Here is a 14,266-nt window from a genome sequence, read left to right as displayed (position 1 = left end):
GTTGTTTCCGCTTCTACTTGCGAGTGAGCTGAGTCACCAGCACAAGTTTGTTGTGTCCCTGTTGCATCCTCTTCTGCTGTGTTCCAGCAGCCAGCTGCTGTATTTATTCATTCAGATAATCATTGTTCCACACCAGTGTTTCTCTAGGTAATTGCTGGGGATTTGGAGGTGAGTCAGAGACATAGTCCTAAGAAGAGGGACTTTCAGGAAAACCTAGAAACAGTCTGTTTCTGATCAGGGACAATCTTGATGCAAGGCATCCCAAAAAACAGGATGAGAAGCACTCAAAGAAACATTGGACCTGTCCATGAAGCTGCTTGCTCTCCAGGGTTTTGGTGACTGCCTTCCTGGCTCATATACTGCAAGATGCTTCTCTGTTCAGGCTGGAAGTGTGACACTCAATAGTGGGTCATGGGAGCTCTGCCCTAGGAAGCAGAGGGCTCTCCTTGGCTGTGGCAAGCTCAGGCACCCCTGTTCCAGTGATTGCTGCAGACAGCCTTAAAGCAGCTGTGCTGGCATCCAAGCGCAGATCTGTTAAAACTCTGGATTAGTTTTGACAGATGTGCTTTGAGCTATGTTTCTCCTTACAAGGCTCTGGCTGTCTGGAGACCCTTGAGAACAACACATGCTTACCTGATCCATTCTTCTCCTTCCCTTGCCCTAAACATGCCCTCCCTTTTCTGTCTTGCAGCTGTGGGGACTCAGGCAAGCATCCTTTTCACCAAAGAGCCGTACTCCCAGGACGCCCTGCACGGGCGCAGCGCCATCCTCCGCTGCGAGGTGAAGGAGCCAGCGGACGTGGAGTTCGAGTGGCTGCAGGATGGGCTTCCCGTTCAGGACACGGAGCAGCGCTTCAAGGAAGGCAGCAACCTCCAGTTTGCCGCCGTGGATCGGCACCGAGATGCCGGAGTGTTCCAGTGCTTGGCGAGGAACGTGCTCACCGGGGAGGAGGCGCGCACAGCCAACGCCTCCTTCAACATCAAGTGTGAGTGTGGGGTGAAGGCAGCCAGGCTCACACGATGGCCTGGTGCTGCCCACTGTGCATGGGGAAAAGTGATCCCTTGGGAAGGCCCAAGGCTGGAAACAGCTTTTGCAGGCTGTCTGCTAATTGTTGTGTGGGTCAGACAGGGATCGGACAGGTCAGGCTGCTCAAGTAGGATTCCTCTCCAACTGCCATGTCCATCCTGCCCTGTTGTCCTCTTGTGTCTTCTGGTGTCCCTGAGGCTGTCAGAGTTGCTTTCTCCTGCTGCCTTTCCCATTTGTGCATATGAAACCGGGACATTACTGCAGCTAGTGTGTCCTGGGTGCTGCAGGTCCTTTCAGAACTCACCTTAACCCTAGAAGAGCTGCCAAACAGGGCAAAGTGGGATTTCTGCAGTGTGGGTGTCTCTTTGCTCCACACTGGCTTGAGGGCATATGTATCTCCAAGCATGCTTGTGCCCTTGCTGCCTCCTTTGCTTATCGGTGAGTCACCAATAACCACCACCTGGGCTCTATAGGTTTGGAGAGCCAGCTGTGTTGGTATTCTTTGATCCCACAGGGATTGAGACAGGCAGTGTGGTTCTGAAGCAGCCGGCCAGCGTAGATGAGATCCAGCCCTCCTCCACAGTGGTGCTGCGGTGTCACATCGATGGCCACCCACGGTAAGGGTTGCCTCCTGAGGAGTGGACCCTACCAGGGGCCCCTGCACCTTGGCTTTGTGGTCTCTCTCTCTCTCTCTCTATCCCCCTCCCTCTCCCCCACCACCTTTTTCTTTCTCCTCCTCCCCCACCTCCCCTCCTCTCTCCCGCAAGAATTCAGTAGGGTCAGGGAAGGCGAAATGCAGGATTGAGCGCCGTGGGAGAAGGCAAACGGCTTCCCCCTTACAGAGCCGCGTAGCGAGGAGCACAGTAAGGATGGGCTGTCGCAGTCCAGTTGCTGAGCTGCTTGGTGTGCTGCAGTCACTCTCTATCGCTTCCCAGTCGTGTCCCATCCACCTGGCTGCATGTCTCATGGCTTCGTGTCTGTGTCGGGGCCAGCAGCGGGGACGGAGAGCCAGGGAAAGGGGCCATCTCTGGGCTGTCTCCTCTGCACACCCGCTCTCGGGGCAGCCCTGGCGGTGCCGTGCCCCTGCTCACCCGCTCGCCCCTGCCTTGCAGCCCCACGTGGCAGTGGTTTCGGGATGGCAGCCCCCTCCCGGACGGCCGCAACTCCTACTCTGTCAGCAACAAGGAGCGGACGCTGACCCTGCCGAGCGCCAGCCCCGACGACAACGGGCTCTACTACTGCTGCGCCCGCAGCGCCGCCGGCTTCGTCTGCAGCCACGACAACTTCACACTCAATGTCATCGGTGAGTTGTGTCCCAGCTCTTACCCTGCCCTGCTCACAGCCTCCCCTCTGCTGCAGGGGAACCCTCGGGCTGGTGGGACTTCCCTCTGTAAAGACTGACCCGACAAATCCTGGCCAGGCTGGAACCCAGCCCTGTCTGTGGGTGTTAATTTGCCCCCGTGTCTTTCTGGAGCAGATTTGTGCTATCTTCTCTTGTAAGGAGCACCCTGGAGGTGTTTCTGGTCATGCCATGTGGATAGATGCCTCATTAGCCTTTGGAGGCAAGACCCAAGGAGAGCAGGAATTGTTGATATTAAGGGGTATTTGTAACTGGAAACAAGGGAAGTTTGCCATCCTGTGCCAGCTTTGATTTGTTTACTAGGAACTGGGGTGCTCAGGGCCTTGCTGGAAGCAGAAGGGGTTTTCCCCAGAGCAGGTCCTGGGCTCTGAGTTTATAGCTCCATGTGTGCTGGCACATTTGCCTCCTTTGGGCTTGCAGAGTGCACCCAGCTCCTCTTTGAGCTTTCCCCGGAGCACTGGTGTCACTACACCAAGGCTCCTCTGTCCCTCTCACCCTCCTGTGGTCTCTGCCATTGCAGACGAGAGCTTTCCTCAGGCAGTGATCGTCCCACAGGACCTCATCGTGACCAAGAACGAAGAGGCCATGTTTGACTGCCAGTTTGCAGCCGTGCCCCCTCCCACGCAGGAATGGCTCTTTGAAGACAACCCCATCACCAACAGATCCAAGTAATAGGGACCCCATTGATGTGGGCAGGGCTGGGAGGAGAGGGGCACTGTGTCCCTGGAGAGAGAGGTCAAACCCCGTCTGTACACGAGGGCAAGCACACAACATGAGAGTGGCCATGGGGATTGGTTTCTCAGCTTCACTGGCTTGGGTTTAGCAGGGACTTGGTCCTTATGCATGGCATTTACCTGAATTTACAGGACTTGGGAAGCAGTTTGTCCTCACACTAGTCTGAGGGGCTGTCAGTTCTAGATGCCCATGAGTGATGGCCCCACACTTAGGGATGTCTCTCAGCCTCAGATGTGATGATTCTATGGAGCCAGGGAAGCTCAAGCTCCAGACACCCACTTGGGCAATTGATAGTCAGGGATGTGTCCTAGTACCAGATAAAACACGGTGATCCCCAGACCTGGGAACACCTCCCAGCCCCCAATATCTGAACAGTAATCAGTGGGACCATGGCTCTCTTGCACTTCCACATTCTTCCCCAAAACCAGGAGTGTTTCTGAGCCCCGGACAGCCTAAGCATGGGGTGGTCTGCAGAGCTGGGACAGTGATCCTGGAGCTGGGATGTGTCTGTTCCAAATTCTAGAAGGCAAGCAGTGCCATCTGGGTGCAGGATGCCCTCTGCTGGCAGCCCCTGGGCGCCACCTTGTGTTCCCTGTCCCTTCTGCCTCTGCTCTCACAACTGGCTCATGCTCCATGATGCATTTTTTGGTGGGAGCTAGCTCTCCACCAATAAAAAAGACTTCTATGAGCTCATTTCTTCCATGAAGAATGTGTCCCAACCATCTCCTTCTTTATGTGTGGTGGGAGCTGTGGCTTGGCACCCTCTTGGTTTCACGGGCTCACGCAGGACGTCTCAGCACTGTAGCTGTGGCCCACGTCCTGCAGAGAAGCCCACTGAGCCCTTCCTCTCCTTGCATGCCCAGGACCACCGTGTTTGCCAATGGCTCCCTGCTGATTACCCAGGTGAGGGCTCGCAGCACCGGCGTCTATAAGTGCGTTGGCCGTGGGCAGAGGGGGAAAACTCTTGAGCTGAAGGCAACTCTGCGGCTGGCAGGTGAGGTCCTGGGGCTGGTGATAGGGTGGGCAGTGGGTCCCAGCGTTCCAGCACCACTCTAAGGCTGTGACAATATAGCAGTGGGTCAGTACGTGCAGTGGTTCATCCTTGCTGTCTGGATGAGGTGGGCAAACACAGTTTGTGTGTTCTCCCCTGTGAGTGATGATGCTGGTTGGTTGGCTACACGTTCTTGCCCTCTCTGAGCCCTGTGGTCTGTTGTTCCTCTCAGAGATCGAAGACATGGCACCCTTCTCCCCGAAGGTGTTGACAGCAAACCAAGGGCATCGCGTGTCCTGCACTGCCCCACAAGGCGTACCCACACCCCAGGTCTGGTGGGAGAGAAACCAGGAACGAGTTCCCACTGCTGGCAGGGTGTACCAAGAGGCAGAGCAGCTCATTTTCACCAGCATCACTGAGATGGATGCAGGGATCTACACATGCCATGCTGCCAACAAGGCTGGAGAGAAGAAACAGGAGCTGAGCATCACTGTGGCTAGTAGGAAACTTTCTGGAAAGGGTGGGAGCAGAAGAGGGGCTGCATAGGCGGTTAGGGTGAGCTGGGCAGCATGGCTCATCCCCTCACTGATAGAGAGGCACTCCACCTCTCATGGCTGAGCTGTGGGGCCCCATGGCTCATGGCACACTACCTGTGTGTTCTGCACTGCTGCTGGCTAGAGGGGTGGTGAGTGGCTCTATGTAACCCCTTGCCTTTGTGCCCAGCGGTACCCAAATGGGTGGAGATGCCCAAGGACAGCCAGCTGGAGGAGAGCAAGCCAGGATACCTGCACTGCCTCAGCAAGGCCTCCCTGAAACCCACCGTCACCTGGTACCGCAACGGCGTCTCCATTTCTGAGGTGAGACGACAGGGCAAGCCCCTGCCCCTTGTGGGCACCTGCTCTGCTGCTGCTTGTCTCACCTTGTTCCTAGGCCCAGCTTCCCTGTTACCCCCACTTTGTCCATATTCCTGGCACTACCTCCATCCTACTGATGTGTGGGTGCACAGTTGGCTGTCTCTTGCCACTTGGCTGGCAGTCAGCCCTGTGCTTTTGGGGCAGGGGCAAGAGAAAGGTCCCCGCAACTTGTCTCAGTTCTCCGTGTGGGTCTCAGCAGGGATGTGTTTATCTGAAGCATGCTGTGGCATGTGGAGTGTCAGCAGTGCCACAAGCCAGTCCTAGGGCTGGTGACAGCGTCATTTCTGCCCCGCTCTGGGCAGGACTCGCGGTTTGAGATCTCGGAGAATGGGACACTGCGCATCAACAACGTGGAGGTGTACGATGGCACGATGTACAAGTGTGTGAGCAGCACCCCAGCGGGCAGCATCGAGGGATATGCGCGAGTGCACGTGCTGGGTAGGCTGATAGCACCTCACATCCCTCCCTCGTGGGTGCAGGAGGGATACCTCCAGCTCCAGGCTCTCCTGTGGCCAGGAGGGAGCTGAAACATCTCCTCTGTCTGTTGCAGAGAAGCTGAAGTTCACCCCAACGCCTCAGCCCCTGCAGTGCATGGAGTTTGATAAGGAGGTTACAGTGTCCTGCTCAGCCACGGGCCGGGAGAAACCCACTATCCAGTGGACTAAGACAGGTCAGGGGCATTTGGTTGTGATATTCCTGCTTCTGACCTGGGCCACGGGACCTTCATGTCCCGCCTCCAGCACGGGTGAAGCAGCAGTGTAGTGTGGCTCAGTGCTTCCTGCACGACTGCTGCATCCGTCCTCTCGTGTCCTGCAGATGGGAGCAGCCTACCATCCCATGTCAGCCACAATGCTGGCATCCTGTCCTTCCACAAGGTGAGCAGGAGTGACTCTGGGAACTACACGTGCATCGCCTCCAACAGGCCACAGGGCGAGATCCGCGCCACCGTGCAGCTCGTGGTAGCAGGTGAGGGCTCTGGGGCGGGCAGGGGCATTTCCTGCTGTGCTGGCCTTGCTCTGGGTTTGCCTGGGTGGCAGAGAAAGCAGTGTCTGGCCTGACCCTGAGCTGTGTCCCATGAGTATCTGGTTTGTCAGTGCTTTGCACACAGCCTGAGATGGCACGTGCCACTGTCCCACTGTGCTGGCCGTGCTCCCTTGTGGGAGCTTAACACCATTCCCAGGAGCTCACAGTGTTCTTGTCGGCCTCTCTGCCTGCAGTTTTCGTCACCTTCAAGCTGGAGCCAGAGCCCACAACGGTGTACCAGGGCCACACAGCCATGTTCCAGTGCCAGGCAGAGGGGGACCCCATTCCGCACATCCAGTGGAAAGGGAAGGACAAGATTTTGGATCCCGGCAAGCTCCTGCCCAGGTACAGCCTCCATTCCAAACTGACATGTGGTGCAGCAGGGCATTCCCAAGTATCCCTCATCCCTGCCCAGTATGAGGGTGCCAGTGGTGCAATCCTGGGTTCCCAGCTTGGTGGGCACATAATTGACTCCATGTGCCAGGACCTGGACTCTGCTGGCCCCAGGGTTTCCTTTACTGCCACAGCCTGCCAAGCTGCGATTGAGCTGCAGTCATCTGTTGCACAGCCTGAGATGGAAGCTGATGGCAGTAGGGATGTGGGGCTGAGGCATCCTGGGGAGGTGGGGCAGCTGCCCCAAGCCTGCCTTTGCCCTCTGGTGTTTGCTAAGTGCTCTGTGTGTGTGGTTGGCAGGATTCAGATCATGCCCAATGGCTCCTTGGTGATTTACGACGTCACCTCTGAGGACTCTGGAAAATACACCTGCATCGCTGGCAACAGCTGCAACATCAAGCATCGGGAGGCCTTCCTGTATGTTGTAGGTAAGAAAAGTGCCCAGTGCTGGGACTTAAGTTCCTGGAATCCCTGGCAGTTCTAGGCCCTGCTTCTGGCCCTAGTTGTGCCTGCCAGGTAGTCCCAGCAGCATCCCCACTGGAATGCAGAAGAGTGTGCTGTGGGATGTGCCCAGCGTGCTGTGGCTGGATGAGGTGGCCACAGCAGCGGGTAGGGGGCTGGGGGTGCTTTTCACATCCCTCCAGCGCATTCCTGAGCAGGATTTGGGAAATCCCTCTACACCCCCATGTGTTTGATGCTCTCTGCCCCACAGACAAGCCAACAGCAGAGGATGATGCAAGACCTGGCCACACACCCTACAAGATGATCCAGACCATTGGGCTCTCAGTGGGGGCAGCTGTTGCCTACATTATTATTGTGTTGGGGCTGATGTTCTACTGTAAGAAGAGGAGAAAAGCCAAGAGGCTGAAGAAGCACCCAGAGGGCGAGGAGCCTGAAATGGAGTGTCTGAACGGTGAGGCCGGTACGCCCAAGGGTGGGGATGTCACTGCTAGCCCTGTCCCTGTGCTGGAGGGGCTGTGGGGCACGGAGATCCCAGGAAACAGGGACTCCTAACCCTTGGTCTCTCACTCTGGTTTTTGGTGTGTGGCAGAGACCTGCTGTCAGGTGAGAAATAAGTTAGTGTGAAATCTGAATCTCAACCTGACATTGTGGCCATCTCTGTCTGCTGAGTTACCTATCACTTCTGCATCCCTGCACATGTGCCAGGGAGGGAAGGATCCCTGTTGTGATGTAATGAAATAGTGCTCTGCTGGCCTCCTCAAATCAGAGTTCAGCAGCTCCTGGTGCTGAAGGGAAGGTGTTTCACTGAACTTCCTCTGTTATCTCCAGTGAGGACTTCAGAGTGGTGGGGTGCAGTTGAGTTTGCAGTTCCTAATTGCCTGGATCGCCCTGTTCATACTCCCCATAAATGCAGATGTTCCCCTTTCCAGTTCTCCAGTGCACAGCCATGTCCTGATCATGTGCAAGTTGCTGTGAGGGCCTGGCAAAACTACTGGGTTTAGCTCCTGGTTTTCTCCTTGCATTGGCACTTTGAACAGAGCCAAACCTCCAGAAGAGAAGTCTGGCTGTGGGGAACCTCCTAGGAGCAGGAATGCAGGAGCATCTCAGCAGCTTTGTGCTCTGCATCTGTCACTACTGTGAGATCTTTCTGTGGAAAAGTCACAGGCAGGTTACCTGTGCCAGCAGGCTCTGGCCAGCATCCCCTTCCTGGGAAAGAATTTCTTTCAATAATTTCTGAGGTGGTCTCAGATTTTTATCTTGGCTTATCTTTATTGTATTTCTCTTCTGCTAGAGTTTGCCTCTTTTTATTCCCTTCATTTGGAGCCAGTTTAGCTGCCAGGTGATTCCTCATTCTTACAAGCAGACCCAGCTTCCCAGATGTCTATGCTCCTTTTTGGTATTTCCATAGCCACTCTGAAGAAGTGTTTTGTGTTTGCTGTCAGCTCTAGTGGAGTCATTCCATTCACCACAGTCTTCAAAGATCTGGCTCTTTGCCTCTTTTTGATGTGGCCCCTCATTAGCTGGGTGACCCAAAGTATCTCAGCACCTGTCTCAGTACCTACAAGTACTCACTGGCTGACCACCAGCTGACTTTTCCAGTGCCCCCAAGGTTCAGACTGATTTAACCTCTCCGTGGACTTGCATGGATCTTTGCTATGGATTTCTTATGGATCAGTGCTCTCCTAACCATCTGGTGACTTTCCAAGGTCATGTCCTTGGTGTGCCACATCTTCTATAATGAGAGCTTGCTTTCAGTATCCCTGTCTGACTGCTACTTTTTTTTGGTTGTTGTTGAATACAGACATAGCAACTGGGGAGGCTCATGGTTGTGGGGACTGATTTCTGTGCAAGTGTCGCTAGGGCAGTGTGACTGTGTCTGTTTCTCCAGGAGATGCTCAGGTGTTGCAGGCAGGTGGGCAAAGCAGGCAGCTTCCTTACACTTGGTTCCCCTCTGGACTACTGGATACGTAAATGAAGCCTCCTGTCTCTTTGTTACCAAGGGCCTTGTCCAGGCTCTGTGAAACATGGGAATGTTTGTTCTCAAAAGTGTCTCTTGTTGCTGCCTGCTGGTCCTGTCTCTCAGTGGCAGCACGCTCGCTCTGCAGCCTTCAGGATTTTTTTGGCACAGTTGCAGTGGTTGTCTTGTGTTATCCTCTTGGCTTCAAGCTTGTGGTCTGGAGACATGATTAGTCATGAGTGCAGACAGCACAGGGTCAAACAGTCCTCCTGATAACAAGTGTCAAAGCAGGGAGAGTGTAAGGAGCATCCAGCTTTGATTTATAGGATAAGTGGTGGTGTTTGGCTTTTATCTTTGAAAATCTTGCTCCACCATGTGAGAGCAGACAGCTGTCAGTAGCCATGGCTCTTAAGTCAACATATCTCAGTGTTCACAGCTCCGGTCCTACCATGACAAAGGCATGGTCCCTGTCAGGGTGGCCAGGCCTGCTCAGGAGGTGCCGGTACCTTTCTTGCACATGTGCATTGTAAGCAGGCATGTGATGGAAACTACAGGCAATGGGACTCCTGTTGGAGTTGCCTCATGCTGGGTTGTCTTTAATTTTGTGATTCCCTATTGTGTGGCTGTTTGCCTAGTGCTTGTTCCAGGGGCAGCTGAAATGGAGTAGTACAGAGTGGTGCTGCAGGTGTGTGAGTGACCCTACCTCAGGGTTGTTCCCTGCTTTAAATTCCAACTCCTGCCTTCATCTTACAGAATGTACCATTTCCTAGTATCCAGGTTGGATCCAAGCAGTAAATACATTGACAATTGAGGTTTACCATCTATGCAGTCATTTCCCTATAGGCTGCCTGTGAAATGCAGGGTTTTCTACTTTCTTAAGGCAATCATTTTTTTCCTGTTCTCTGGCTTGTGTTTGTGCTGGGGAAATTTCTAGTAAAGTTCCTGTGCAGAGAGCTTACTGGGGTTGATTGCAAGACAGTGCTTCTTAGCACTGCTTTAACCCAGCCAGCTAAAATCCAGGTCTGGTCTTATGGGTTCAGTATTTCCAAGGACATTCCCAAGGCTTGCTGGGAAAGTGAGTAAGGAGCAGGGACATCAGACTGCAGCAGCTGATGCCAGATAGACTTGAGAGTCTCTTGGATATCAAGAGATTGTGGTTACAGTGAGCAGTATCCATCTGCTCCATCTCTGCCTCGCCCATCCCATCTCCTGCTGCCGTCCTGCAGAGTTTTGTCCACAGTGGTTTGGATGTAGCCACTGCTTGGGGATGACTGAGTGGCGTGGGATGGACAAGGCCAGATGGGGTGTCTGGCTCTGGGACCAAAGCCATTGCTCAGCATCTGATTTCATGGGTGGCTGCCGGGCTGCCAGAGATGGGGCAAAAACTGAGGCCAGGCTGCGCTGCTGCCTGGGGCTGGACATCAGGCTGGAGTTCTTGGAGTGTCAGAGCCCCAGGAGGGGCTGAGCCCCAGAATAACTTCCCCTGTGTGGCCTGGCAGGATGCTGAAGCTATTTGTGCTTCCCTCGCAGGCGGTGCTTTGCTGCAGAATGGGCAGATGACAGCAGAGATTCAGGAAGAGGTGGCCTTGACCAACCTGGGCAGCAGCTCTGGGGCCAGCAAGCGGCACAGCGCTACCGACAAGATGCACTTCCCACGTTCCAACCTGCAGACAATCACAACCCTGGGTATGCTTGGCCACCCTGGCCTTGTTCCCATTCCAGCAGGAAACCTGTGGCTGGCACCCCAGGATGTCCCAGCCAGAAAACGGTGTGCTGGGCACAGAGGGCCCTGCAGTCCCTGGAATGTCACACCCGCTGTCCTAACACGCCACCTTCCCATGTCCTTCTCTGCACTTCCAGGCAGGGGGGAGTTTGGTGAAGTGTTCCTGGCCAAGGCCAAAGGCACAGAAGATGGTGAGGGTGAAGCTCTGGTGCTGGTGAAGAGCCTGCAGACGAGGGATGAGCAGCTGCAGCTGGATTTCCGGCGGGAGGCAGAGATGTTTGGGAAGCTGAACCACGCCAACGTGGTGCGGCTGCTGGGGCTGTGCCGCGAGGCAGAGCCACACTACATGGTCCTGGAGTACGTGGACCTGGTAAGGGCCCTGCCAGCAGTAAAGCAGGGACGTGACAGCAGAGGGTGTGGGGCCTGCAAGTGTGACAGCAGGCTGGCTAGCAACACAGGGCAGTCAAAGTGTAAGACCACCAGGCTGAGCTTACTGCTGTTCCCAGCCTCTGGAGGTGTCTCAAGGGGTCGGGGAGTCTCCTGCAAGACTTGGAAGTGACTTTGTCCTCTACATCCTCCTGATTTCTGGTTTATGTCCTGGACTCAGCTATATAAGTGAAGTTGTGGGACTCCCTGCTGCAGAATGGCTGTGAATTCATAGGGCTATGAGGAGTTTGGAGTTTGTAGGAGAGAAATAAATTTGGGGCATGAGAAACTTGGAGATCTTAGGCCTGCTTGCCCTAATCTTAGCCAGTTGAGGCCCAGAAACAAGATACTGGCTTGCCCTACAAGGCATGGACCAGGAGGACAGGAGGGAGCACTGGTTCAGGAGATGAGGATCTGTGGGCCTGCTGTGTCCAGGCACTGCAGGGACCAGTGAGACTTGTCAGTGTGTAGAGGTGCTGACTCTGAATTGCTGTCTGTCTTCCAGGGGGACCTGAAGCAGTTTTTGAGAATCTCCAAGAGCAAAGATGAGTCTCTGAAGCCACAGCCACTCACTACCAAACACAAGGTGACTGTGCAGCTTTGGAACTGCCATGGGGCTGGGGACCCCAAGGAGGGCAGCCAGTGCTGACAGCTCTCTGGGGTCAGGTGTCTCTCTGCACACAGGTGGCCTTGGGCATGGAGCACCTCTCCAATGGCAGGTTCGTGCACCGGGATTTGGCAGCCAGGAACTGCCTGGTCAGTGCCCAGCGGCAGGTGAAGGTCTCATCCCTGAGCCTCAGCAAGGACGTGTACAACAGGTCAGGGAGCCTGAGAAGGGGAATGGGAAGAGATCAAATGGCATCAGTCTCACTGTGCCTGCCTGTCCTGCCCGCAGCGAGTACTACCATTTCCGCCAGGCCTGGATCCCACTGCGCTGGATGCCACCTGAGGCCGTGCTGGAAGATGAGTTCTCCACTAAGTCGGATGTGTGGTCCTTTGGGGTGCTCATGTGGGAGGTCTTCACGCATGGGGAGATGCCCTACACTCCACTGGCAGATGATGAGGTCCTAGCAGGTATGTGGAGTACCTTGTGCTGTCCCTGGAATTGTAGCCAGACAGGCAGTGTGACAGTGCTGGTCTGGCTGGGGAAGCTGTCCCAGCCTGCATGGAGAACTGCTGCCCTCCGTGCATCTCCCAGAGAGGACCACACCCCTTCCCAACAGCCCTTTGGACTTTTCTTTCGTGCCAGGTCTGCAGTCAGGAAAGACGAAGCTCCCGCACCCCGAGGGCTGCCCTTCCCGCCTGGCCAAGCTGATGCAGCGCTGCTGGGCCCCCAGCCCTAAGGACCGGCCCTCCTTCAGTGAGCTTGCCACCACCCTTGGGGACAGCCCAGCTGACAGCAAAGCCTGAACACCCCAGCCCTTGCTGGTGAAGGATGTGGCGGGGTGGACAGGGTCTGTACGTGCCTGGGGCGCCCCTGGCACTCCCACACACAGCCCCTTGCTGAGCCCGACCCCAATGCGCCAGCGAGCAGCTCGGCATCAGCAGCTGCTGGACTCAAAGCACAAGCCAGTGTACCCCAGCCCCACCCCCTTCCCCAGTGGGTCCCAAAAGACAGCCCTTGCTGCCTCCTGCCCCCTGCCTGCTCAGCCCGGTGCCCTCAGGCTGCTGGTGTGGATGGAGCGCAGCTCCCCCTCCCACGGCAAGAGCTTGGGCGTCCCTGCTCGCCACATCCATCTCTGCCGGCCTGGCCCGGCTCTCTCTCCGTCCGTCTGTGCTAGGCATGCCTGCCTGTCCCTTCCCCTGGGGACAGGCCAGCCAACAGGAGCACAAAGTGCCTGGCATATGAAGGAGCTCACTACCTTTCCCAGTTACCCTGTGCCTTTTTTTGTACTTAAGACTCTGGGCAGAGCCCCCTGTCTCCCTCTTCCAGAGCGCTGACTCCTCCCTACCATAGTATTTCTGTTACTGAAATGCAGCCTAGAGTGGGTTAGTTTGATTGCTTGAGTGGAGGGTACTGCAGCCAAGAAGGGTTGGGTTTTGTTGGGTTTTTATGTGCTGCTCTCAATAAAGAAGGCGCTTTTTTTTTTTGGGTTTTGTTTTTTTGTCTTTGTAAAATACTGCTGTCTGATAGTGTTTTTCCTCCACATGGCTTCTGGGAAGGATTTGGGGCTGGTTCCTCAGGCATCTTTCTGCTGTGTTTAACCCCTTTGCCCCCTTCTCAGGTGAATCTGAGATGCTATTCCCAGCCTTGTGTGCCCTGAAGGGAGCACTTTGCCTCAGCACTTACTGTCTCTCTAGGCAGTCATGGGTTGCTCTCCAAGAGGGACTTGTCTCAAAAGAAGATGTCCCTCTCAGACTGGAAGCAAACCACCACTCGTGGACATGTGGATTGGCTGCCCCCCCTTCAGGTACTGATTGGGTTTATGTACCCACCTCTGTGTCTTGGGGCAGCTTCACAGCCCACACTGGGTTGTGGTTTTGGACAGGGGATTTCAGCTGCTGCTTCTCGCAGGATGCTGGGAGAGCCAGGCCTGGATGGGGACACGGGGATAGATACCCTGCTGTCACATGTGGTCTGCAGCCCTCTCCTCTGTGCTAATGGCCCAGAACAATGGCAGGGTCCTGGCAGTTTCTTCTTGGGAGGGGAAAGGTGTGCACATGGTGTACAAGAAGCCCCAATCCCCAAGGCATGAACATGAGCCAAGCTAGTATGGGCTTGTCCTTTGGAGCCAGAGTGAGGCACTGGGACCAGCAGTTTCACTTGTCTGCACAGCCCTGTGTTGGGGGCTTATAGAGACTGATCTGAGCTTTTACAGAAGGCCTGGTGGGGCTGAACTGGAAGCAGTGGGCATAAGCTGCAGAAGGGACATTCATACTGGGTGTTGGGGGAAATGCTTCCTCTCAAGGGTAATAAAGGTCTGAGTCTCAGAGAAGCTGTGGCATCTCCATCATCGGAGGTACCCAATCCTGGACCAGAGAAGTTCTGAACTGCCCACTGTAGTTGTCTCTGCTTTAATCGCGGATGGACCAGAAATGTCTAAGATCCTATTCCCATCTCTGCTACTCAAAGAGGTTATGGAGATGCTGGAGGGGGGAGAAAGTGCTCATTTCTTGGAATACGCTGGCTGGCTCTGAGTTCAGATTTGGTCCAGGCTTAGAATCTGGGTGCAAGCAAGTTTGCTGGCAGTTGCTCTAACAGTTATCAAAGGTGTTTGTTCCTTTTCCAGCACTTGTGTCTTGCAAGTGGGAGCTA

General features: G+C 55.1%; 1 protein-coding gene across 3 annotated transcripts in view; it reads left to right on the top strand.

Moving 5' to 3' along the window:
- The window catches only part of PTK7 (protein tyrosine kinase 7 (inactive)), a 34,939-nt gene extending 21,838 nt beyond the window's left edge, over positions 1 to 13,101 (top strand). The window contains exons 2-20 of one of the 3 annotated variants that reach the window (XM_033055297.1): positions 692 to 985; positions 1,541 to 1,643; positions 2,139 to 2,329; positions 2,907 to 3,054; positions 3,985 to 4,115; positions 4,345 to 4,611; positions 4,836 to 4,969; positions 5,329 to 5,464; positions 5,577 to 5,696; positions 5,843 to 5,992; positions 6,244 to 6,394; positions 6,743 to 6,870; positions 7,155 to 7,355; positions 10,392 to 10,547; positions 10,722 to 10,954; positions 11,516 to 11,596; positions 11,677 to 11,828; positions 11,906 to 12,084; positions 12,260 to 13,101. In XM_033055297.1, coding sequence (XP_032911188.1) covers positions 692 to 985; positions 1,541 to 1,643; positions 2,139 to 2,329; positions 2,907 to 3,054; positions 3,985 to 4,115; positions 4,345 to 4,611; positions 4,836 to 4,969; positions 5,329 to 5,464; positions 5,577 to 5,696; positions 5,843 to 5,992; positions 6,244 to 6,394; positions 6,743 to 6,870; positions 7,155 to 7,355; positions 10,392 to 10,547; positions 10,722 to 10,954; positions 11,516 to 11,596; positions 11,677 to 11,828; positions 11,906 to 12,084; positions 12,260 to 12,420 — 3,116 coding nt within the window. In that variant the 3' untranslated portion in view covers positions 12,421 to 13,101. The other 2 variants (XM_033055296.1, XM_033055299.1) reach the window with 2 other exon arrangements.
- The last annotated feature ends 1,165 nt before the right edge of the window (positions 13,102 to 14,266 follow it).

Source organism: Catharus ustulatus, chromosome 3 (genome assembly GCF_009819885.2).
Source record: "Catharus ustulatus isolate bCatUst1 chromosome 3, bCatUst1.pri.v2, whole genome shotgun sequence".
NCBI lineage: Eukaryota > Metazoa > Chordata > Aves > Passeriformes > Turdidae > Catharus > Catharus ustulatus.
Note: the sequence above shows the minus strand (reverse complement) of the source record. Positions and strands in the feature narration are given on the sequence as shown.